At 37.9% G+C, this 25,730-nt stretch overlaps 2 protein-coding genes and 1 long non-coding RNA gene across 4 annotated transcripts in view; 2 read left to right on the forward strand and 1 right to left on the reverse strand.

Moving 5' to 3' along the window:
- The first annotated feature begins 1,949 nt into the window (after positions 1-1,949).
- On the forward strand, positions 1,950-20,441 carry FAM98B (family with sequence similarity 98 member B). Its single transcript, XM_026093942.2, has 8 exons — positions 1,950-2,244; positions 3,173-3,321; positions 4,218-4,352; positions 5,123-5,301; positions 12,630-12,710; positions 12,889-13,005; positions 15,167-15,334; positions 17,378-20,441. The coding sequence occupies exons 1-8, from the start codon at positions 2,180-2,182 to the stop codon at positions 17,714-17,716; spliced, it is 1,233 nt and encodes a 410-aa protein (XP_025949727.1). The 5' UTR covers positions 1,950-2,179; the 3' UTR covers positions 17,717-20,441.
- Positions 5,308-10,902, forward strand: LOC135328479 (uncharacterized). Its single transcript, XR_010389386.1, has 2 exons — positions 5,308-8,181; positions 10,147-10,902. It is a non-coding gene; the product is annotated as an uncharacterized LOC135328479 (long non-coding RNA).
- A 968-nt stretch (positions 20,442-21,409) lies between the features above and the next one.
- RASGRP1 (RAS guanyl releasing protein 1) overlaps positions 21,410-25,730 on the reverse strand; it is a 46,855-nt gene continuing 42,534 nt past the window's right edge. For both annotated transcript variants that reach the window (XM_064512434.1, XM_026093943.2), the window contains exon 17: positions 21,410-24,672. In XM_064512434.1, the coding sequence (XP_064368504.1) occupies positions 24,538-24,672 (135 nt within the window). In that variant the 3' untranslated portion in view covers positions 21,410-24,537. The remainder of the gene's footprint in view (positions 24,673-25,730) is intronic.

The following is a 25,730-nucleotide window of genomic DNA, read 5'->3' on the forward strand; positions in this document are numbered from 1 at the left end:
TGTGTTCCTGTACGTATAAAGTACAGCCAAAAGTGTGCTTTGCTGACACGGCAGACCAGGAGGTGACTTCTCTTACTTGCAGTTTAAGCAGGACCCTTTCCCCCTCCCCATGAGGCACTACGAGAACGCCTGATGCCTCCTTGCAAGCCTGGAAGTGGGAACACTTCTCTAGCAATTTAGAATTGCATAACAAGGATTTGCCACATTCATATAAGTAGTTTGGTAAGTGGTTGAGATTAACCTTAGATTAACTTTAGTAGAGAACTGAGTCATGTATTTTGTTTTTTGGTACAGATTACGTGAACTTGTAATTGTAGAGACTTCATATGAATTGGCAGAAGACCTAAACCCAAAATTCCTTTCTCCTTGCTTTCAGCTAATCCTTTCCAATATATTTCAGAGAGGTGTAGATAGCTACAGCTGCATGTTCTTTTAGGATGCCATTTTGTAACAGTTTAAACTGATCTATGCATCTATGACCTAATGTCTGCGCATTTCTATTTCTTCCTTGTGCGAGCACTGGGGCTTACCTGACTCCTCAGTGGGACGGCTAACTGGCAGACTAGCGGAAAAGAAATCCTGACAAAAACCTGGAGCTGTTTTGAAGCTCAGTCACAGCAAGTGAGATGCAGATAAGCGTTGGAAAGAGGCTGCTGAGCTACTGGCACCGATGCACATCATATGGTTGACATAAGCCTATCAGATGTTAAGACGGTCTTCTGCCAGTGATGGCCATAAACAGTCTTTCTAACTTCTACATATCAGCCTGTATTTGTGGGAGGGTCTCATGCCTGTCCCGATTCCTAACTTTTATAAAGTTCAGTCCTTAAACACACTCAGTGAAGTCATGCCTTTTGCTGATTAGAAGTAATTCAAAATAGTTGAGAAATCCTGGAGATACCATTCACTGGAAATATCTGTGCTGTAAATACTTCTATCTGATTGCACTTCTTTGTAGGTCTTCATCACAGATTCATCTGCTGGATTTTCTGAAGGCCTATGCAAGACAACAGCAGTAAAATAAACACATTTTTCTTTCTGACTAATGGGAAAGATAGGAGCCTACTGCTGTAGGGTTTTAGGGGAATTTGGGGGATGTTTCACCAGACGTGGCTGTGAGTGAGTCTGTAGCAGCAACAGTTTGTGAGCAAAGGGAAAGTATCTGGCTTTTAGTTTAAATTTAGGTCTCTCTAAATTTATGTCGGTATAACACAGGCCGCTGATTCCAGCTGCCTTCCATAACTAAATAGCATAATCACAAACAGTCAGGATTTTAAGCATACTGAAAGTTGCTCTGTTGTAAGGCCTATACTGTAGGCCAGTCTGCCACCAAGGGAGAAATGCAGTGATTGAGGAAAGCACCGTCCCAGCTGAGCGCGTCTTGCATATCTCTGAAGAACAGCCTTCTCGATCCCCAGCAGACCCACATACTCAACAGAAATTATGTTGCCAGCACCGAGAAGGCAGGGGTCCCCGGAGAGGGGGGCCTGAGGCACATTATCATCCCTTTGCTGCGAGTGGCAGCCCAGAGGCACTGCTTAGCAGTGCAGTAACGATCTGCACTCCGCAGGTCGGAGGCCTGCAGCCGTGGCCCAGGAGCGCTGCACAGGTCCGAGCTGGGAAAACTTCTCTGAATGCAGTTGCAGAGATGGCTGGAGGGAGGCTGTGAGAAACAGCGCTGCTTCTCCAGACACGCGCCACCTCCAGCGACACCAACCACTGCCGGCGCAGGGCAAGCCCAGAGCAGGCCGCGGTCGGCCGCGCGCTGGTGTTTCACCTCGTTACTGAGGGCGGAGAGATGACGGATATGGCAACTTGTTTCTCCAAAGCCGCTGCAACTGGCAGCGGTTTGGGGCCGAATCCAGAAAACGGCAACACAAATTGCCGTAGGGTCGGGAAAGAGATGTGCAGGGAGAGCGTGAAAGAATGTGGGAACCCTTTAGCGAGGGCGGAGAGCGGAGGCGGGTGCACAGAGCAGGTCATAGGCTAGTCGCGCAGGCCGCCCTGCCGCCTCCACGGGCGCTCGGTAAGGGCCGGGCCCGGGGCCTCCCGTGGGGCCGGCCCGGGCCCGGGCGGCGCGGCCGCGGGAACGCAGCGGCGGGGAGCGGGTTGCGGGGGGCCGGTTTGAGGCGGACACAGCGCGGCGCTGCGGGCGGCACTGTGCCGCGGCGGCGGCGGCATGAAGGAGGTGGCGCCGGGCCCGAAGATGGAGTGCGACATCTTGGACGCGCTGGAGGCCGTGGGGTGAGCGGGGCCGCCACGGCGGCAGGGCTGCGCCGCGCCGCGCCGCGCCGCGGTGGGGGGAGGCGGGGGGAGGCCGCTGCCGGCCCTGCGGGGAGCGCGGCCAGGGCTAGGCCTGTCCCGGCGGGCGGGCGTGGGTCCTGCCCCCGGCTCCCTCGGCGGCGTCTTTACAGGCGTCAGAGCAGCGGCATGTGCACGTCCTGCGTTACGGGGAATTTAGAGGGGCTCGTGTTTCCCGATCCTGGAGCGGCCGCGGGGAGCCTGGGGCTGTCCGGGGCGGCGGGGAGCACCGCGGCGGTCGCCTGTGGCCTTCGGCAAAGGTGGCTCCCGAGCCGCCCGCCCCGAGGCCCGGGCGAGCAGGCCCCGAGCGGGCCCGGCTCCGGGCTGGGGAGCCGTCTGCTTGCGGAAGGTAGCAGCTGGTGCAGCCGGTGGGGTCGCTTTGGGCCTGGTACAGATGAAACGTATTTTCGGTGTTCAAGGTTGAGAATAACAGAAGCAATAGAGTAGAGACAGCATAAAGTCTAGTTTAATTTTTAGTTATCTTTTATTAGCAAGACTGTAGGGCAGTAGTTTATAAATGTTGCAAAGAAAATTGTTTGACTACACTTGGGTTAATCCTTGATTTCTGGTCAGTTTAGCATGTGCTGAAAACCTGAAACTGTGTATTTGTTGTTTGCACATACCTGTGATCTGTGGAAATGCCTGTCTCCTGTTCTCTGGCAGCCCATTTTGTTTGTTTATAAATCACTTCTCATCTTCTGGTATGTTTAAAAAAATCTGAATTACACATTCATTGACAAAAGTAACTTTAAAAGATTTTTTTTTTTTTGTCTCAGTGTAGTTACTAACCAGCTTCTATTAAAATAATTAGAAAATGTGCGTGTTTTATGTTGGACTTGTTTCTTATTGCTAATGTTTATCCGGCGTACAGGTACACAGGTCCCTTGCTGGAGGAAGAAGCCCTGAAGAAAGCAGCAGAAAATGGATTGTCTTCACCAGAATTTTTGGAGCTTTGTGTTTGGTTAGGTTCCCAAATAAAGCCACTTTGTAATATGGAAGAGAGCATCACTTCAGCAGATGGTATATGAATGTTAATGTATTGAAACTATTTAGTGTTTGTTCAGTGGATTCAGACTCGTATTGCTCAGCTCATATTAAAAAATAGTGTTAAAGTTTAGAATTAAGATAGCTGAAAGAAAACCAACCTGAGACTGATGCTATCATGTATATGGTTCTTGCATTATGGTTTTGTTTTGTGAAGATTCTTTCCAAAAAAACCACTTGCTTTTTGTTTTTGTAGAACTACATAAATATATAGAAAGTACTTGCATACATCCTGTAAGTGTTTGTAGTATGTAAGCATATTTTGATGGTTCACATTTCAGTAAAGTGTGACTGCCTGGTATTTTGTGCTGGTTAGTCCAATGCCATGTTCCATTCAGTATCGTCTGCAGACAGGTGACTTGCTCGTTAGTGCTACGTGTGAAATGCAGGAGCTGGGATGAGATTTCATATGATTTGAATGTACCTGCTCATGTTTTCACAACAAAGTAGTAAAACAAAAAACAACCATCGAAAACAAAAATGAACGCATGCATGGGGTTTGGTTATTTTGACCCCTGTAACTTGTTCATCTAAAAATTAATTACCTGGATCCACTATTTTGTAACATAACTGTTCTCTTGATGGTGGTGTTCTGAAGAAGGAATAGGCACTGGTTCCTCTTCTGCTATGTGTGAACTTCTGGTTCATTCCAAACACCTACATTCATTTCTTCAGAGGCTGCTGTAGCATCCTTTTGTTTTTTAAAGCATGAGTATGTTTTTGCCTGAGCTATTGAAAGGAATGTCTGTATGTCGAACTTGATCTTTAAGTGGTAAATGTTTGCCTGGGCTGTTGATGCTTGCAACTTAAATGTATAAATCAGTTTGATCTTTGTAAGAAAGCCATTAATTTGCATTTATTTATTTCCACAGGTGATAAAGATATAGAGAGCTTCCAGCTTGAGATTAGTGGCTTTTTGAAAGAAATGTCTTGTCCATATTCATCACTTATATCTGGAGACCTTAAAGACAGATTAAGAGAGAAAGAAGATTGTCTTAAACTGCTCTGTAAGTTATGACCATTTTTCCTGTTTATATTGTTAGAATTTACATGCATTCTCTATCCTTATTTTAGAATTTACATTAAGTAATTCTTTATGCTTATTTAAGTAAGCATCACTAGGGTGACATCACTACAACCTAGCTGAGCATGCATCAGATCAGTTAGAAGTGGAAGAGGCAAAACTAAAATTTCTTTGTGATGGATGCTTCAACCTACTGAGCCTCCTGATTTCCCTCTTGATCCAATTCCAGCTCTGTTGAAACTGAGACCTTGCATCTCTTGTTTCTGAGAAATCTTCTGGCAGCTTAAAAGAAAATGCTACATGATTTGAAGATGTTGAAAGCAGAACTGAGAGGAGTGAAACGTAGGTTTAAGCTGGACCAGGACAAAAGAGCACCGTTTGAGACTGAATATGGACAGAGGGGGTATTCAGAGACGGTGGTGGGAAACACTTGAGATTTGACAAAAAACACATGGACTAGCAGCAGGAACCTCTGTGATATTGTGGAACTAGGTCTGTCAAGGAGCTAAGGGGCTGGGGAAGCACTAGGTAAGGGAGCAGGTTAGGCAGATGGGTACAAGGTGTAGACTAAAGATAGGAAGATAGGTGGGAGTTGGTTCAGACAAAGAATGGGGAACTGAAACTGACCTGTCTAGGAGAGGACTGAGAAAGCATTACCCTTTTATCATGGTCTTATTGTTTGTATTATGAGAGTGTGGGCACAAAAACGTTCAAATTTCCCTAAATCTGCCATTATGGCACTTTTGTCTCTAGTATTTCTAAGTACAGAACTTCAAGCTTTAAAGATTTTGCACAGCAAGCAAATTAAAGGCTCTCACTTGGAAAAGCACAATGAAATTTATCAGGAAGTACAAGCTATTTGTGATGCACTGGGCCTTCCGATATCGTCATCTTCGGATATTCCTCCCTTGTTAACCAGTGTGGAACTGAAGGTACAAGCTTTTGTGTTTTCTTTCTGTACTTAAACTGATACCTCTATTAGCATTCATCTTAGAGTTAAGGACCCAATAGACTTAGTTTCATCCCACATTAAAGGAATAGAACTCTAGTTCTGCCACGGCAGGACAAGAAGACCAAACCAGACATCCAAAGTACATCAAAGTTGCTTGATTGCAGACTGTGAGGGATTCACTGTCCTTTTTACTTTTATTGTTTAATCCTTCAGGAACAAATGATGTTTAACACTGTTCAGATAAAGATTTTGCAGACTGGTGTGCAGGTAACTGTTTACTGCAGGAAAAAATACAAAATAAGAGAAGTCTGTTCAAAATTCTCTGCCTTAAACTTCATCTGCCAGTTACTCTTTTGTTAAGGCTCATGACTGCTGACTGTATTCCTTGGCTTATTAAGATGAGAATCTCCAGTTCCTGCTAGCATGTTCCAGGCTAGTAACCAACCATATTGTCCATTCCTTTGTGCTGCAAAGCACTCAGGAGACTGTGTTCCCAGAAGCCCATTCTAATATCTTGGGTTTTATTTTCTCTTTTCTATTTCTGTTCTATAAGGTAGTTTCCAGTGCTTCTCCTTGCAAAAATGTGGGTAAAACTGTTCTTTGCTCTGGGCTGCAGCTACTTTCTAGTTTGGGAAATTAGTTTCAACTCTGAAAATGAAGCCTGCTCTTTATGGAAGTGGTATCTCTCTCCATAGTCTGTATAGTATTCCTGTGCTGAATTCAGTGCATTTAAATCCCCAAATGCTCAAGTATTCCTGCATATTTCACCTCTTCAGGGGTCTGATGGGCCTGCCAGATGGGTGAAGTAAGTAAATCCAACCATAGGCAGATGCACAGAAGTATTTGATAAGTGATATGACATAAGTAATCAGGGCTAGCTAGTAGTTTGGCTTATTTGTTGTTTCTTTTTTTTGTTCTCCTTTCTGCTTCTCAAAATGAAGAAGACGGAAGGCCACCATGGTCAACCAGCAGACCTCAGTTACTAAAAAAAAGTCACTGTGAAAGTGTTCAAGCAACTAGATACTATATGCTTCTTTGTCCAAATATATAGATCACACAAGTAAGCTGTACTAGATGTTACAATGGAAAGTAAGAACCCCAAAAAGCTGAAAAAACATTTAAAGATCTCCCCTTTACTAACAATAGACAACTGGAGGTCACCTAGAAGTGAGAACTACATCACAGCTGTTGGTTTTACTATAGAGTTGGAGTATATGTAAACTAATGGGTAGAATTTGAAAATGCCTTTCATTAAACTAATTGTTAGTTTTGTCAGGAACGCTGTGGGAAGATAAAGGTTGGATTATCCCTGTTCTACAATTGTGTAGCTTTGTATATATGTTGATCTAGTCCTTATCATTTCAGTATATCATTTCCCTGTTGATCAATATACCTCTTAGACCGATTTTTACTGCCTTTTGAATCGATGTGAAACAGACAGTTTTGAAATTTAATGATCATCAATAATAATTTTTAAGATGTAACGGTTACCAGGATACTGGAATCAGAGTACATACAAAAATGTGCGGTGTAATAATGGAAAAAAATATCAGAACAGAGAACATGCTATTACTAAGAACTGTGGCATTTGGTAATTCATAATGCAAGAAGCTATTTTCAGGGTAGATTTGGGTTGTTTGTTTGTTTTTTGGCTGAAACAGTGCCTGTAGCTTCCTGATGACAACTTAAAACTTGGTATTGGTTTGAGTCTGAGTTATGCCGTAAAAGGGAATTCATTTAAAATAGTTATTTGAGAGATGGTAGATGAGCAAGGTTCATTTTGTAGTTCAGCTTACTATTGCAGTTGAGTCTGCAAATAACATCTGAAAAAAAGAAATGTACGAAATGAGCTGTCATCATTGAAGTTTTATGCATAAGGCAATTAAGAGTTCAAAGGGGTTGCTTTCCTGGAATGAAGAGGGCTCTACTTCTTATTTTTAAGTTGAATGGTGTGACACCGCCTGCACGCACACACTGAGTCTGCTAAGTTTTCTGTGAATTATTAGATTCCTTATATCTGCTGCCTTTTGTAAAGTTCAAGATTTTCTTTCAAACAAGATCACCTGCATTGGTATGTAGGATATTACTGTTATGGTTTATCCACTTTCATAAAGTACTGAAGTGAGCAGAACAGAATCTCTAAAGCATGTTCTTTTGTGAGAGTGTGTCTGAGCTGTTTTCCAACGTTTTCCAAGTCTGTCAGTTCCACAGTGATTATATCACTTGTACTCACTTCAGGCTGTGGAAAAGTAGCAAAGGTAGTTCATTCATCTCTGCACCACTGAGAGTTAATAGTGCAGTTTGTTCTCTGCAGGTTCATTCCTTACAAATGGAGGATTTTTTTTCCTACTTCTCAAGGGATTTTGTAGAATTTCTACTGGATGTTGCATTGTCCTTTATCCATTACTTTGATATGGAACAGGTTCAGAGTTTATTTTGACATATTACAAAGTTACTCATTCATAGATGTAGCTATGTTAGAGCAGTGATGCCACCAATTGAAAAATAATGTTCAAGAAACCAATAAAAGAGTGCCATGTTACTTTTTTAGATTCTTAGAAGGATTCATTTAAAATGATTGATTTCACTTTGCAAATATCTTGTTGCTTCTGATTGAACTAGGTTCTGTGTAAAATTGTGCTGTTGACTTTTAGTATTATACTATATCATTTGTAATAGAAACTTACATACTAATCTATGATTTTTATTGAGTTTGCAAAAGTATCTGTGTTTCAACATGTCTACTCTTTGTCTCTGTCTAGCATCTTCAGCATTGTCAGTAGCTGTGGGAATAGTTCTGAGAATAGTTTGGCTTTGCAGCAGCAGTCTACCAAAGAGACAGATCACACATTGTATCTTGGTATGGCACATTAGAACGTTGATTATGTTTTTAATAATTTGTCAGATTATTTAAAAGACTAGTATAAAATCAAGATCACTTTCTTAATTCAACTAAAACTGTGAGTTTTATAGTAGGTCAAATTTTCAATGTGCATCATTGTAATTACCTTTTAAATTTTTATCTCCTGTGATAAACTGGAGTAGTGGTTATCAGTGATATGAGAAAATGTGAGGGATGAACTGATAGTGTCACAGCCTTCTACCACTAAATATAATTTATTTTATGGTGTAGCATTGAAAAGTAATAAAGTAATAGTCATTTTTGAGTTGTTTTTAAGATACTGTTTTCCTGTAAAGTGTATTTATGAAGCATAACTTTGGGAAGCAAGCAGAAATTTAGTCCCAAAAAACATGTAACTTTGGAATGAACACTGATCAAAGATTCAGAAAAGTCTGTACCAGTGTTGTGCTTTGACGCTCTTACTCACATCTAGCTTTTTTTCAGTTAAGATAGCATGAATTTCACACTTAGTTACAGACAAAGTGACTTTCTAATGTTATTTAATATTATTTGAAAGACTTATTAAGAGTTTTTGCCCAAGTATTGGTTTGCATTCTATTTTCTACAATGAAAACTGTTCCCATAATAGTAGAAAACAAAAGGAAACTGTAAACCTAAAAAATTAAATCAATATTAAACTAAAATAGAGTTGAACTGAACTATGAGAAGATTATCATTAAAAAGCATTTGGGGATATTTTCTAGGATTTGTTTAAATTTTGTTTAAACAAATTTAGGTTAGCGTGTTGTCTTTAACTGTTACAGTGTTTGATAGTTTTACAGCCTTAATGGTACCTGTACATGAGATAAGTATGAATGTAACTGTGGGGAACAAGACAAAAGAGCTGTCCTTTTCAGTCTGTGTGCCTAAGCATCTAGGCACATAGCACAAATAAAGGGCAAGCAAAAATGTCTTTAAATTGCATAAATATTGAAATTAAAATCCGAGGCAGAGGATTGATTAAGATATTTTTGTCTTCAAGGTTTCAGGTGATATTTCTGCAAATGTGGGTCACACCTAATGGCTAAGGACAATGTTCCTTCCTTAAAGTGTTGACAGTTTAGTTAATATAATGACTCCTCTTGCAGGGTCAGTTTTTTTTCAAAATATGAGAAGTCTTGAAGATGCATGCATGTAAGATATTTCTCTGAGCCAGTGGCAAAGCATAAAAATTACTATTCTATTTTGAGAGAGGGTAAAGATATATAATAAATATATGGAATGTGGAACTGAATCACGAGATAGAGGTTAAAGGAATTATTAAGGGGTGTGGAATTATAAAACAGATGAGAAATGACATGTTCAATAAGTAAAGATATGTTTTAGTTGGTAAAAATAGATTAACTGTATATTTTCATACAGCTTATTTTGGAGCCAAATCCAAATATTTTTGTCTAAAACAAGTCCAATAACTAATTTGTTTTCTAAACTATTTTTAGAAAGAGTATAAACTTCCAAAGCAGTCATGTAAATATTTAATGTTATCAGTGTAATTGATAACATAAATGTAAGCTTTTCCACCTAGCTTTTAATTAGTTGGCTTGTTTTTTACAACGGCTGTACAAGAACTTTAGAGTGACTTTGCTGTTATAATTTTTTTTAGATATCCATGTGTTTTCACTGATCACCTACCTGAGCATTAGTTTTTCCCACCTACACATACAACTTCCTGTGTTTGTTTTTCGTTTTGTTTTGTTTTTTTTGAAAAACTCTGTTTTATTTCCTTAATCTAGCGCAATTGTCATGGCTAGAAATATGAGTTATAGTGTCAGTTCTTCTATCAGTGGTATGCTTGCTTTCCGGCAGACAGGATGTATAACAAAGCTCTTGCGCTCAGCCCTGTGAGTTGAGAAGGCTGGACAGTGTATTCTGCAGTTGTGTTCTGCTCTAAGTTCTCAGCTTATTGCACCATTATACTTGCAGGATATGCCCGCAGAGTCCTACTGATGCAAATGAGGGAGTAAAGCATTAATGGAGATGCGGTAATCTGGATATGACTTTGCAGCCATATCCAGACTTCACAAGCATGAACCTGGGCCAGCGAAAAGATTCTTCCTTAAGTGTTGCTTGATTAATAAACTTATCTCTGGATTAAAATCTTTAAATTAGCAAAAAGAAGTTGCAGAAATTTGGGGCAGTTGGCCAGTCAATAGAAGATTCTTTCATTTAGTTCTTCCCGTTTCCTCTGGTTGTGGGATGATGGATTTTGTTTGTTTTGTTTTGTCAGATGTTATATAAAGCATGGTGTTTTCTAGGCATCAAAGTTACCATCCCATTATCTAGCTTCTTCTAAATGTAAGTTACATATACTATCTCCGCCTTTTCATTGGAGAAATTTCATTTCTTTCTCTGATGACATTAGATTTGTTTTTTTCCAACTGAGTAAGTGTCTGCTTCTCTTCCTTTATCATTCTCTCTAAAATTCCTTTAATTTTTCATCTTATGGTAGTCAGGAGTACACAGTGCTGCCCTAGGTATTTTAATTCTGATCAAACTGTGCCTGCCAAATGTATTGCTTTTATATATGGAGTCCAGTGTTGTATTTATCTCTTAGCTGCTCTTGCCCCAGCAAACCTGCATTAGTTCTGGTCTGTAGATCATATTCAGCATCACTGGTTTCCAGATTTCCTCTTTCACTATGTAGCTATAAAGCACATTGTGAGGTGCTTTTTTTTTTTTCTTCTTCCTTTTTTCATCAGCCAGGTTCATTTTGTTAGATTTTCTTCCTTCCAACTCGTTAGATCCTTTGAGGTTGTATTTCTAAATGTATTTCGGTATGGAGGTGGACACTTTCTGCCCATTATAATTTTTAATTCATCTGCTGTTTATTCCTTCTTCTGTACTAATTACTTACTGAATTCCTCATCTGTAGTGCCGCTGTTCTTACCTTGTTGATGAACTTTAGTTTATGACTCTTCAGGCATTCTTTTTAAATTCAAACATAGTGTGTGCCTAAGTACATTTGAATTGTGAAGTAGACTGTGAGAAGCATCATGAACATGCTTTACTAAAATCAGAAGAAGTTGGCTAGATTTAGAAGTTACACAAATCAAATGGTGTTATGCTGTCTACTGATCTAATTATATGCGGATTATATGCGGGCAACTTCCATCTTAGACAACCCTGGAAGGCCTTTTGTAAACAAAATAAAGGTTGCAAAGAAGAATAATTGGAGAAAAAGAGCATAGAGATCAGTAGGGTACATGGAAGGGTCTGAACGTCTATCTAAAAGGCAGCCCCCTTTTCCACGTGGATGAAGTGGAATAGCACAGGGAATATTACAGTACAAGACAGTTACTTTTGACAGGTTACTAGGCTGTCTTTCAGCTGGAGTCAAAACCACTGTATTTTGACATAATTTGCTCACTGCATGATATGATTGGCTTCAAATGGTTTTGCTGGGGTAACTGTGTTTTTAACTTGCCGCATGCTTCCCAGAGGTGATGAAAAGGAAAAATATCCACCTTGTTTTTCACACAGAATCAGAGATTAGGTTCCCTTCTTGGCACATGCAAAAAATGAAAAATAATTAAATATATGAAATATAAGAGTCAATTTATCAAATACTCCTATTCAAGTACCTTTTTTAATTGACTAACTAGATGCTGTAGAATTTGATTTTTGTGTCCAGAGTTTTCAGAGATCAGTGCAGGCAATATTTATAAAATATGTAATGCTGTGACAACTCTGACAGGATGAGCTAAGATAAAACTAGAGGAGTGAGCTTTGGACCATATCTTTATGATAAATCGTAATGTAAATGCCTGTATGCTTATATGAAGTCTTATCCTTTGTGAATGTAACTAATGGCTCTCTAGCTACAGGTTTTGTTGTAGCTTAAGCATCGCTTTAATTCTTCCTTGTGACATGTAAATGAAAATTAACTGTAGTTTTAGTCTTGTTCGACTTGATTCCCTATGATTCTTCACAAAAACAAATGAAGATACAGTTCTTCTCTCAGTCAGACTGTGTTGAAAACTTGCAGGAACAGTAATACACATGCACCATCTGAAAAATCAGTTGGCCCAAAAGTCACGTAGGAATGCTGTGGACATTCATGGTGGTCTTTGTAGAAGAGCTGAACCAGAGGAGAGTGATGAAGGGAGTTTCTTCAAGCACAGGAGGTAGAAGCTTGTAATGAAAGAGAAGGATGCAGTGGAGTTTGGAAGGCAGAAAGAGTGAGCTATTTCATCACCAATTAGTGAGGGGGAGAAATTAATGGAAGAAGTATAAGCAAGGCTGGTTTGGAGTGAGTAGAAAAGTCTTGAACATGACGTTAAATGAAAGCTATCTATCATTTGGCAATGAAACTTCTAGCTTTCAACCAGTTATGATTGCAGCAAATTGTGCTGAAATAAGTATAAATATGATTTGTTTTCTGAGAAGCAGTATGTGTTTTGTTTCAGATAAAGGACATTCTGTCAAAAGTTCAAAACAACCTTGTGGGGAAATCACTGCTAACAAAACCTCTGAATTCTGATCAAGTGGTAAGAAAACATCTCTCCATTTTATTGATTTTTTTTTTTTTTTATTTGACCCTAATTCTATGTAATTTTGGTGGTCACCTGGGGACAGCCATCTTAGTTGCTGAACAGGATTAATTTTCATCTGACTCGTATGTCTTTATAGAATTGAATATTTGTGCTTTTTATTGTAATGCTGCAGGAAAGATTGGAAAAAATCAATGATGCTCTTCGAAGTGAGTATGAATGTCGCCGTCGCATGTTAATGAAGAGGCTGGATGTGACAGTACAGTCTTTTGGCTGGTCCGATAGAGCAAAGGTAGGCTTGCTGTATTTTTTGCTTCCTGTAGGTGGGAGTCTGCCACAGTTCTCCTGGTCTTCTTACTGAGTATACATAGCATGTAAAAACATTGCCATTACAGCTATCTTCTTTCCAACCAGTTTCTTATCCTAAGTTATAACATCCAAATCCTAGGTATTAAGGAAAAGGAAGAATTTGACTAGATGGCACAGTTGTCACTCTTTTGTGACTGTTTATAGGTTCAGAAGTATAAATTTTAGCCTTCTCTGTTTGAGCTTTTCATTTGATAATTTAAGTTTACGCTTCTCCCCTGTTTTGCCCTACCCACCCACCCCCAAATCAAGAAAGAAACTTAAGCATTTTTCGTGCAGATGAAAGAGGAAGACAAACACTAGGCCATAACATAGGGAGACTGGGTGCAAAGAAGGACTGCCCACAAAGTCAGTGAGATTATTATAGTGACTACTAAGCTTAGGTTCAAAGCTACTGAGTAAACAAATGGTCAGTTCAACAGGCCACTTGAATAGCAGCTTTAATGAGAAAAACACACAATTATTTGTAATGCTTTGGGTGGCTAAAACTTCTAAATCACTATTGTGGATTTTGTTTGGTGGTGTCATTTTAAATGTAATAATTTCTTTTGTACTGTTTTGTGGCACTCTCTATATTTAAAAAAGTAATGAGTTAACCAGTCTGATATATCTGAGCTAGAAATGTATATTGTTTCTATCTTACAAAATGGGGAAATACAGTACTAAATGTTTACAATTTGATGAATATGTATGTGGGTAACCGAAGGCAGATGCTTTTGCTCCATGAACTGCAAGATCAACTTTCCTTCCAACAGAAAGCTTGTGTAGAAAGTTTAAGAGGGACAAGTCTTAAAGCTTTGAAAGCTTACTGAAAGTATGGGTTGTGACACCAGAAAGACTTTTAACAAGTGATCTTGACAAGTGCAGGCAATCTGTTTCATGAGGTTCACTAAATGTCACTGGAAGACATGAGTCTGGATTCTGCTGTGCTGCTTTTAAAGTATTTTTGGATAGAAACACAAAAAATGGTTCAATATTTAATATCTACTGCCACTGTGAAAGCTTTTATATTTTAAGAGAGGAAAAGAGGGAATTTAACTTGCAGATGCCAGGAGATTTCCCTGCATGTATTAGTTTCTTACAGCTGTATCAATACAACTGTGAATTTTCAAATTTAAAGTGTACTTCTAAGATGTATTTGATGTTAATTGATGATTCTAGCTTAAATAAACTAAAATCCTTGAGTCACTTGATAACAAAATATTTGTTTCCAACTTCTGCAGAAAAGGTTTTGGGATTGAAATAATTTTGAGTTAGAAATAATTTTGCTTTTTTAAGCCAAGAGGCATATTGTCCTTTTATAAATTTATTTGCTTGCTTTCCTTCTTTGTTTGTTTTTCATTAAATAGGTATTGGTACCTTACTCTCTGGTTTGGATAGTGGTTTTTTCACTTGTTCAGTCCCACATGATATGCAAATGGTGTAGTAATTGCCTAGCAAAACAGTGGTGGCAAGTTACAGCACCTACTCTCTGAACCATCCAAGATCAAGTGCTTATTTACTCTGAAGGTCATTCTAGATGTTCGCAGAAAGTGTGTGGGGGGGGGTTTTCTTCTTTTGTTAAACAAAAAATGCATCAAAGTGAGTTCAGAAAAATATTGTATTCTCCCCTTAGTCTCAGTTTTTCATGGCTTGCCTAAGTGTTTTGCTTAGTTGATTCCCCCCCCCCCCCACAACTGACCTTTCTTTTGAAGCTGTTTTATTTTCTTCACACTTTGCAGTGATCTATTAACTATCACTATTTAAAGCTCTTGAGAAAGCAGGTTGGACTCAAGTTGTTACTTGTGAGACATGTTGGAAAATATCAAGTAATCTGTTTGATTCCAGTGATTACATGAGTTTCTGTTGTAATAGTGTTAGGCTGCAGCATCAATTATACATCATCAGCAGCATTTTTTGTGCAGTAGCTCAGTTGGTATGAAAAGAATTGGTAACAGCTTCACCATATTTTGTAAAATAACTTAGATTTTCAGACATTACACCCTGTGTTCAAATTGCAACTTACTGAGACCAATGCATAACTTACAGCAAGTGTGTTTGTAGGTTGTATGCCTAGCAAGTAAATTATGTTTGATTTTATCATTTAGGTAAAAACAGATGACATAGCACGAATCTATCAGCCCAAGCGCTATGCATTATCTCCAAAGTCAGCTATTACATTAGCTCACCTTCTTGCTGCTCGAGAAGATTTATCAAAGATCATAAGAACAAGTAGTGGATCAACACGGGAAAATACAGTGTGTGCTATCAACAAGGTATGTTTTTTCTTTCTGTAATGTGATAAAGGAATGTGGCAGTTTGCAGGCCTATCAATATTAAGCAAAGAGAGAAATGTAATTCCAGAATTCCTTTTTTTCATTCCTTTTTGCAAGATGGTTATACCTGATGTTTTAAGAAAGGTAAATTTGCAGCATTCTGGTAAACATTGCAACAGCTTCTTTTTTATCTTGTTAAACAGTCAGCCATGCACCAGGAGAAAACAGTAGTTTTAGCTGAGAAAGAAGAGTGGAGGAAAAAGGCAGAGTTCAGAGGGTTTTTTTTCCTCTTTCTACAGAGCTGTTCTGTTCAAACAAGTTTCAGAAAGCAGGACTAACCTAGCCAGTTCCCATGAAAAAAAAAATACTTAATCTCTGGGCAGCTTGGTGTGTCCCTCTGCTTTTTCATAGCAGATTTTGATCAGTTCTAATCCTTCCTCCTGGTGGGTTAAAAATACCATTCACAGATCAGATGAAGATAAGAATGAGCGTTTTCCTTTGTGATCCTGATTGTCATAGCAAAGGAATTCCAGTCAGCATAAAACTAAGTAGAAGTAGTTCTTCCTTTTGCTTAGTCAACAGAAAAACAGAAGGACCTGAGAACTCATCTAGTAGCTCTAAGGCAAGAGAAATCAGTGAGAGTATACCCTGTAAAAATAAAGGAAATGAAAAAGATGTGCTTCAGGGTCACCTCACAAGTTGGTTTATACTCCATGGTAGGACCAGTGATACAATACTTAACACATTTAGATTCACTGTTAGTTTTTTGTATTTATGTTAGAAACTTAGGCCCCCAAACTGACAAAAACCTTCATGAATGTTTTTGTGTGTGATATCTCTTGAGTTCAGTGGAACTACACACACCTGAAGTTGAAGATATGTGTATGTCTTGCTGGTATCAGTGCCTCAACTACAAGTTGCCAGGATTATGTTGTTCATAATCAACATCGTAGCTGTTACGCTGAGCATGCTAATGATTAAATAAAGCATAAATATTTTTGTTGTAAACCAGCATCTCTGGTTTATCAATGTGTTATAAATCACAGAAGTTTCTGTGGAAGTGATATTCTTGCTGCAAAATAAAATTATTTGAATTGGCTACAGTAACAAATCAACATTGTGCTCCTTTCTTATGCATGATAAAAGCTGAAGCTTGTGAGAAATGATGAGTTTCATCATTCAGATGGTGACTAAGTCTGCTTTTATTAATCTTTTATTTACAGACTTTCTAAGTTTTTATGCCCCTATTTAGATGTCCTTTTAATATGTTTTGTTCCCAAAGTTACTGAAATTTCTTAATTACTGTAGGATCTCAGAGAATGTTTTTTCTTGAGAGGACCATAATTGGAGTGCCTGGGAATGAGCTAACACTTGTCATACAGAAAATTTAAGAAAGCTGAAAACAACCACGGAAACCCTATTTGGATACCTCTTTGTTCTTCAGTTTGATGTTTTGTTTAACTTTGTCCAGTGCAATCTCCCATTTTGTACAATGAGCAATATCTACCAAACTCAAGGATATTCTTTGCTTGAAAGTGTTACTGCAGTATATTACGTATTTTGTCTGTTCCAGCTCAGTATCCAGCTCTGCTCAGTATCAGTAACTTCTAATCTAAGGCAAACTGGCATTATTCTAGAGTTGCACATCAGTTTGCTGGTTTATGTTTTCTGCCACCTGATTAGGTTTGACCTTGCTTCTGAAATATAAGTGCAATCATGAGTGGTTATATATATTGTTTTATTACAGTACTAATTATACTTTGTATGCATGTATTTTTTTCTTCAAAAAGATTTCAGAAAAGTGTTAGGAGGTAGCTAGCTACAGTTATTTGAATTTTACAAATGGAAAATGGGATCATTTTTAGAGTTCTCTTGTCATGTGGCAAATAACTAGGAATCCTGCTGTCGAAGTTCATACCGATAGGACGACATTTCCTGTAAGGAGTAGGTAGTGTGTCTTTGTCCATAAGAGAAGAACCCTGTATCCCTTCAAGTGTTTTTTTCCTTTTTTTTTAACTAAACATTACATATTTTTCTGTGTAGGTTCTCATGGGGAGAGTACCTGACCGTGGAGGCAGACCTACAGAGATTGAACCACCTCCTCCTGAAATGCCTCCTTGGCAAAAAAGACAAGAAGGCGGTGGAAGAGGTGGCTGGGGAGGTGGTGGTGGTGGTGGTGGTGGAAGGGGTGGCTGGGGGGCTGGAGGGGTTAGGGGGGGAGGAGGAGGTGGTGGTGGTGGTGGTTTCAGAGGTGGTGGAAGAGGTGGAGGTGGCTTCCAAGGTGGTGGTGGTGGTTATGGCGGCAGGGGTGGTTATGGCGGCAGGGGAGGTTACGGTGATCCATATGGTGGAAGAGGAGGGGGAGGATACCGAAGATACTAAAAATACTGTAAATACTGACACAGTAACTGGCAAAACATAGTGGTGGTGTTTACTAGTATCAAGAACTTAGATATGTTAAATTTGGTTTAGGTTAGAATTAAGTATGACCATATAAATCATTGCATTAGACCAACTGGTGTTGTCATTGAATTCTTCCAGTTAACTGAACAAAACTTTTATACTAAAATGTGATGACCGAAGTCCTTGTTTTTCACACTGCTCATGTGTTTTTTTTAATGTCATTTTATTTAAAATAAGCCTCAGAAAACTGAATAAAACCCTTTTTTTTAAAAAAAAATACTGTTTAATGTTCAGATCGCTCTAATTATTGCATGTTGCACTGCTGTGTCCCAAATTCCCCCCAAAGCTATTGGGGGGGGGGGGAGGAGGGAGGAGTCTAAGAACCTGATGGAAACATTTTTACAGGACTCTAGAATGCTGCTTTTGGGCTTTTCTCTTCATTTAATTTTCCATGTGGGACATGTAAAAGAATTATGATATTGAATGTTAGAATACTTAAAGCTTTGATCAGAATAATTCAATTAGATTTCTTATTTTTCCAGAACTTCACATACAAGTAACATACTGAATTCATATTCTGCCAAAACTAACCAACTAACAAAACAGTTTGTTTTGTGTGTTCATAAATCTACCAGGGACTATTTGAAGGTTAGAGTGTGTACCATAAAATCAAATTCATGGTGAGTTTTGATAGTGTTTATTTTCATTTTACCTATTTTCCATTTTATTGGTTTTTCAAAAACATTATTTTAAGATCATTGTGGGCTGAAAACTTATGCAACTATTTATGTGGTAGATCATTTACATATTCCTTTATGTGTCAAGGCTGATGCAGAAGTTAAATAATAAGCTGCCTGTACTGAGCTTCTTGAGGATCTTCTTTTCCTGCTCTGTATTTGGGAATTGCCAGCTGATAAAGCAGCTTATACAACAGTTGCCTTTGCCCCTTGACTTCTCTGGAAAAGGTGCAAATGCAACTTTGAGAGTCTTCTCTTCTCGTCTGCCAGCCAGTGTGATAAGCTAAAACTCTCTCCTTATATGGTATGGTTGCCTCCACCTTTATAGACAATGTTACACTCTAGAAAAAGAGGATCTAGGTGAGGACTTAGATTTCATATACTTTTTGCTCTAAATATTCATAGGCAAGGTTTAGCTTCAGAGCTGCCAACTATAAAAGACTCTTTCTGTTGTCCAGCCTCTTCAGAGCACCTCACAGCTGTCAGGCTGCTGCTGAGTGCAGAGATGGCTGTGAGCAGGGAGATGATGACCACTTAGGTACTCCTGATGGTTTTCCTCAGGGTCAGGCTACTGCAAAGAGGTTCAAGAAGGCACCTTGATTACAGTGCACAGCAGCCTGGAAACACTTCCACTGAATATTTAGCTGAAGGCTTAATTGTAGTTTGAACTTCAGGATTTGTTTGTTTTTGATTTTGTGTTTCACAGTTACTAGTTCTTTCTTCACTAATTTTTCCATTAGGGTCTGTATTTATTTGGTATGCTTTAACGATCTTATTTCACCTTTAGGGACATGTGAATCATTATGTGAATTTATGCATAAATTTGAAGCTCTGTTCAAAATTAAATGGTGATTAGCTTCTTAAAAAGCCTGTGACAGATTAATTAGTTGTAATAACTTTTTGATTTGAAGTTTCCATCTAGATAAAATTCAGAGGTTTCTCGCCTGTTCTTATTTCCCTTCTGATCACGGTGTGCTTGAGAATGCTGCTTAGGATACAACCTTAACCATACTTTAGGATCCCAGCAGGTACTTAACAGAAAAGGGCAGGAGAGTTTTCCTTCCTTGAAGGTGTTGGCTTGGATGCAGACTCCTAAAATAATGAAGCCCTCCACTGACTTCATTTCACCCAACTGCTAGCCATACAGTTTCTTTATTAATTTTCTTCTACGTGCATTTCAGGCCTAAGTTTTCGTCAGCCTCTGCTGTCATTCTGGAGAGGCACTTGTGTCACGTAGAGCATTGGGTACTTGGGTTTTTTGCTTCTGAGCTTGATTTTTGCCTAATGCTGTAGAACAGCTCACAAAGTCTTGACAGACTCAGTGAGAGCATTGGCCCTGGAGCTGAAACAAGTTGGTAGGCAAGGGAATGTCAAGAATAGTTTTCAGTCAAAGCTGTAATAATAAATTAGTTAGGAATTTAAAATATTCCAATTGGTTATTAATTCAAAATACTCCTGTATTTCAATTTTATTTCTGTAGCTAATATAAAAGATGGAAATTTAAATAGGTTGGCATTTAGTGGAAGTTTTTTGTTTTAATTTTTAGGAGTTTTTTAGTTTTAGTTTTTCAGATTTTCTTAAATAATTCCAAAATATGAAGCCAGTAGCAGAAAAGCAAAGTAAGCACCACCACATTTCAGAGAGGTATCCTCTTCTCAGTTTTCTGTTGTCACAATGTATGTTATTAATTTATCAAAAGATGCAATAATACTATGAAAATAATTGATTTAAACCTCTTCTCAAATTCTGTATTTTTCAGTCCTGAAAAATTTTCAAAAATTGTTGTAAATACAATTTTTTCATATATATGTTTGTGAGCATTTTTGTGTTTATTCACATTTAGTGAGCCATCTCTGTCAATATTGTCTTGATCAAGATTTGAAAAAAAGATTTTTCAGGATTTGAGAGACTTTTGTTAATAGCTGTAAACACTGAGGAATAAAGTACTATATTTGAGGTTATTTTCATCACGTGTGTAGTGTGATTCAGATTCACTATCTCATATTGCTCCTGTGTTTTCAAGGAAGAATTCCTGCTGGTGACTTGAAAGAGTGATACAACTTACTTTTGTGATAATGAAAATAGTAAACAGATATACTTTGACTAAAATGAAGAAGGCAAAGGCACTAAATAACAATATAGGAAAATGTCACAAATGTACCCTGATTTCATTGTCTAGGATTACAAAGGAATGGGTCTCATTTGAAAAACAATTAAATTTTATCTTAGCAAAAAAACTTTGATGTCTATATGTCTATATTCTTTTGTCTTTATGTAAACTAAGGAAATATCCAATTACTTCTGAAGTTTTCCTTTTTTAATTTCCATAATTCTGAAGCAAAACACAACTTCCATGTCTGTATGTGCAAGATTGCAGGGCACATCTGCCCATATACATAGGATGTGTGTTCTCAGTAGGTATTCTACAGTCCTTTTTTTTCTTCCCTTCCCCTTCTTCCCCCCAGTATTATAGAATAATTGAATGCTCATTTTCTCCATATGAAAACATATCTGAGTTTTTGAGTATTTTGAGCAAGAAAACTCAATTTTTAGGGTGATAGAGTACTGACTGTGCATAGTCAGCGGTAGTAGACATTACAGATGCAATGTCTATGCTTAGCTATCCTGCTGATATCCTTTTAGAATTAGTGTTCTTAACAAAAAAGAGACATTTTGCTAGTGAATAACTGTGCTTTGTAATACCTGGACTAGAGTGGTAAAAACATGTCTATACTGTCTCAACCCACTGCAATATTGAAAGAATAATCTGCCAGCAGCTAGCTTTCTAAGTTTTCTCAGACAATGTCCTAAGGCACATAGGATGTAAAGGTAGACTAGAGACTCTGATGTTATATTAGCCCTGCAGAAATATCTCAGATGATAGAATCAAGGCAAATAAATGTAGGTGGTTTTAGATTTTTTTTGAGATACAAACTCAGAGGCGTGAAGTAAAATTTTAATATTTTTTCTATTATAAATATTAAATCACAAACCTACACTATATATAAAATCTTTACAATCTGTACACTTTTCCAGTCTTCTTTAACACCCTTAAAACAAAAATTCTGCAAGTTGCCATTAATACAGATCAGTTAAAACAAAATAACATATTGCTACTAGAACAAAGACAATTCCAAAAGTTAACTTTTTCGATAATTTCAAAAACATATGTAAGCTACTTTAAAGGTAGATGCTTTTTAATCTATTAACATTACTCCTGTATTGTTAATTCTGATATTACTCAATCAACTTGTCTCTTTAAAGGATCAGAATTCAAATGTAGAAAAAAATAGTAATTTAGTGGGGGGGGGGGGGGGACACTGGATTTTTCTTCCTGTAGGTACAGCTGAGTCTGGAGAAGGGAAAAAAAGTGGATGCTTTTCTTTATACTAGCCATGACAAGATAAATTTTAAAGGGCGCTGAATATCAACAGTGTACGCTAAGGTGACTTTAAAATAGCACTTGGCACTCTTATCTTTTTTTCTGAGTGTAAACTTTAAGATTTAAGATTTTAAGATTTAAGATAGAGGTGGGTGACTTTTTCCCCCCTGTGTCAGTAATTGTGTCTGTTTTGGTGCTATCCCTGTGCAGTCAGTTTCTACTACTAACTTGGGTCTTTCATGCAGCAAAAAGGGAAGTCCCAAAAGCAGTAAGAAGGGACTGTCACCACAAAATTGGCAGGGCTTTGGGCAAATGAAACCTGAAAAGAGCTCTGGCATCCATTTTTCAATTTTACAGACTACTTTGAAGTAAGGAGTTTTCAGCATACATGAGACACCCACAGGCTCTTTCTGTGAGAGGATCCTGCAAGCAGATCCCTTTCAAATCATTCAGACTGTAGAAACAGCAAGGACACAGGGAAATACTATGTTAACATTTAAGTCTGTACAAATCTGTAGTCATAACTTAATTTTGAGTATTAAGTAAAAATGGTCAGTCTTATTTCTGCTTCATGTCAATTTTGTCAGTATTTTAGGTTTCTGACCCTAACACAGTAGCCTGTAGGCCAGCTGCTGACATTATAGAGAATTTTATTTTTAAGTACGAGTTTGTTCGTGATAGATTTTCACAGTAGCATTTCTGCATATATAGTTTGTCTATTAGAATCCAGACTTTTCACCAAAAGCTATCAGAGTTAACTGGACAATAGGATGTATCGATCAAGTGCTGTTTCAGGGTATTTTCCAAATATGTGAAAATATATTCAACATGTATCTTGTTCATTTTAATTCTTGTAAAAATAGACTTTTATTTGCTAAATGCCTAATAGAAATACTCCTTGGTATAGTTCCCTTCAAAGAAGACAAAAGTAAATGTTTACAGAATATGGGCAAAGCAAGTTTGCAAACATGACTGAAGAGCCATTTTGATTATTTCATTGATCACAAAGTGCAGTTTCATGTTAACTGTTAAAAATTCAGGTTTAGTGTAAGAGGAAGAAAAAGCTGCTATTCTGTCACATGCATCTCAAGTCTTTACATACCATACATATTTACAGTGAGATAACAGAAAAGCTACTACTCTCTCTCCATTTGGTTTTACTTAATCTTGGAGATGCAAGCATGATCCAAGTTCAGATCAAGAATTTGAAATCACTAAATTTGTAAGTAGTTTCAAATGGACATTTACTTTATAAATGAAGCAGTCATAAATTTTTTAATTAATGACTGTAAATTGGGGATGGAATATACATTTATACCATTTTAAACCCAAGTACACATGGTATTGTAATAGGTCAACTAAAAATTCACTTTATAGTAGACTTTGTTCTTGTGAAGTAAGTTAAGAGTTTTAAAGAACATTAAATGTACTTTATGAATAAATTTCTCAAAGTCATAAGTTTCTGATGTTTAAATATTTGTGATGACAAATGCCTATTTGATAAATGCAAGCAAATTTTATACAGCTGTAAGTTTAAGGATTTTCTTGGAATCCAAATGGAATTTTGAAGTTGGCTGTGTCATCTCTTAACAGTATGTACATTGTGTAGCTTTAAGAAACCTAAGTTACCTCACTAGCACCATTTACTGTACAAAATTTACACATGTAAGAGGACACTTATCTTGACTCTTTACCTAAAGTGCATGCAAGACCTAAGAGAAAGAGAGGAAATAGAGAAAACCTGGTCAGAATTGGAAGATGTTAGAAATTCTTGGATATAGTAACTGTTGCACTGGGGTTACTGCAGACTTTCCTTCATAAAATGGCCTTTAAGGTTCTACTCAGAAGATGTTGTAACACTGATGTCACTTTTACATGAGATAAAATATGTGGCCTTGTCCTACAGCTAAAGTATGTGGTCAACAAACTATCCCTTAAGTCCTGTAAGTAGAGGTAAGTGTGCCAAGCTACAGCAAGGAACACAGAAATGGAAGCAGTATTCAGTGTAAATTCTCTATAGTCTTATGTATTTCACAAAGGTAAACATTTGAGCAGCAGTACTTCTAAGCCCTGAAAGAGTTTTAAAAAATTGTCAGTTTATCCTAAAAAAGAGCCTGCGAATCAAGTATCATTAGCTTAACTGCTCATTTTAGTATTCCTCCTAAACCATGGCAATAGTACACTTCATGATTTTAACTGGCTTCCGCTAAAGGCAGAAGGAATCGTGTTTCTCTTAATGGAATATTTCTACAGTTTTATTTAAATCCTTAGCTTTATCAAATGTTTGTTTCTACAAACCTGGAACTGGGCCAAATTTGGGTTGACAAGGCCCTTATGAATAGCTGCTCTGTCAGAATACTTGCAGAGTAAGATGTGGTGCTTGCAGTCCAATCACCGGGGGATCCATGTCATCTTCATTATGAACTTGAGGAACAGTATCACTCCTTTTTAAAAGCAATTCCAGAAGATACTACTTTCATTACTCAGAAGACACTTAATTACCTTAAAAAGTCAAAGGAGTGTATTTATACATTTGGGAGCATATTCTTAATAGTGAAATATGCTGAGTGATTTCTGTTTAAAATCCTTCAGACTATTTCCTATTCACTTGATAAAGCAGCTTTATCACAACCCCTCCTTCAGTCTTACATTCTTCCATAGGAAACTTCCTGTCTTGTCTGCTAGGAGCAGTCTCGGTGTTGTATGTTGTCCACTACATGATTTCTTCTCTGGATTGTGAGAGATTCAATTGTTTTATGTGCCTGTTCAAGCTGGATCTTTAAAGCTTCATTGTCTGCCTTTAGAATACTTATTTCCTAAAGAAAAAAAGAGAATGGTATTGGATTTCTAAATTAGTTTCAGGACTTCTGCTTCTGTGTTTCAATTGACTGGCATAAATTACATGGGGTTTTTTTTGTGAGACAATACGTAACTTCATAAAGTAGTTACTGAGCACAGAAACAATAAACGGCATGCTAAACCCAACTGTATACATGTATACCAGTTAGTTTTCTGAGTTCATCAATCAGGAATGTATTTGACTATTAGGCATAACAACCATTTTCTCTCTAGAGAAGTCTTTTTTTTTTTTTTTTTTTTTTTTTTTTTTTTTTTTGAGTGAGTGAGTGAGCAGATGGTATAGTTGACAATTAAGTTTCAAAATTTTATTTCTTCCTTTCATGGCACCTTTTTTTTGCGAGCACAATGCATTGAAGATACAGCATCTGGCAGAATTCAAGTTAAAGCGCTAACTTCATTAACAGCAAGGAACTTTATACTGATCATTCAAAGATCAGGATGTTTATACAAGAACTGGTCCTGTTTTTAGCCTGTTTCCATGTTAGGGACATCTCAGACTGAATAAAGTTTTGAAAATAAATCCACCTTTGTTTATCTGATAATCGTATCGCGTTATCCAACAGTTGCAGGAATTAAGCTCTTGCTAATGTGATACTAGCCTCTCTGCTTGAAAAGGTGCTTTCAGTCACAGTTGGGCTGATGCAGGTGAGATCCAGCAAGAAGCATCACGTCTGTGCACAAAGCAAAATTGCTTTGTGATTTAGTTTCAAAAAAACAGGGGATTCATTATCAGTCGACTAATGAGAGCAGTGTCCCCCTCACCCAACCCAGTATGTTCTGTCATACAGGGGAACAGATGACAACAAAAGCATCAATTCCCAAAGTTGAAAGAAATTCAGGACTATGACGATGACTACAGGCATTTTTTCTTCCGGGGTAATTTCTAGATGTTGATCTATACATTTTCAAGACCAAGACCCTGGAGGATAATGACAAAAATGTGGAGACTGTGTGCTGAAAACAATCTGATTTTAGTGTAGCATAAGTTTTACTCCTCTTCCTGCTATCTGTCCCT

This window comes from Dromaius novaehollandiae, chromosome 5 (assembly GCF_036370855.1).
Source record: "Dromaius novaehollandiae isolate bDroNov1 chromosome 5, bDroNov1.hap1, whole genome shotgun sequence".
NCBI classification, from domain to species: Eukaryota; Metazoa; Chordata; class Aves; order Casuariiformes; family Dromaiidae; genus Dromaius; species Dromaius novaehollandiae.

Bases quoted from the DNA above. Each gene is read 5' to 3' on its own strand.
- FAM98B (XM_026093942.2), top strand. From the start codon at position 2,180: ATGAAGGAGGTGGCGCCGGGCCCGAAGATGGAGTGCGACATCTTGGAC. The intron at 2,245-3,172 runs GTGAGCGGGGCC...TCCGGCGTACAG, and splicing joins GACGCGCTGGAGGCCGTGGG to GTACACAGGTCCCTTGCTGG. The intron at 12,711-12,888 runs GTAAGAAAACAT...GTAATGCTGCAG, and splicing joins CTCTGAATTCTGATCAAGTG to GAAAGATTGGAAAAAATCAA.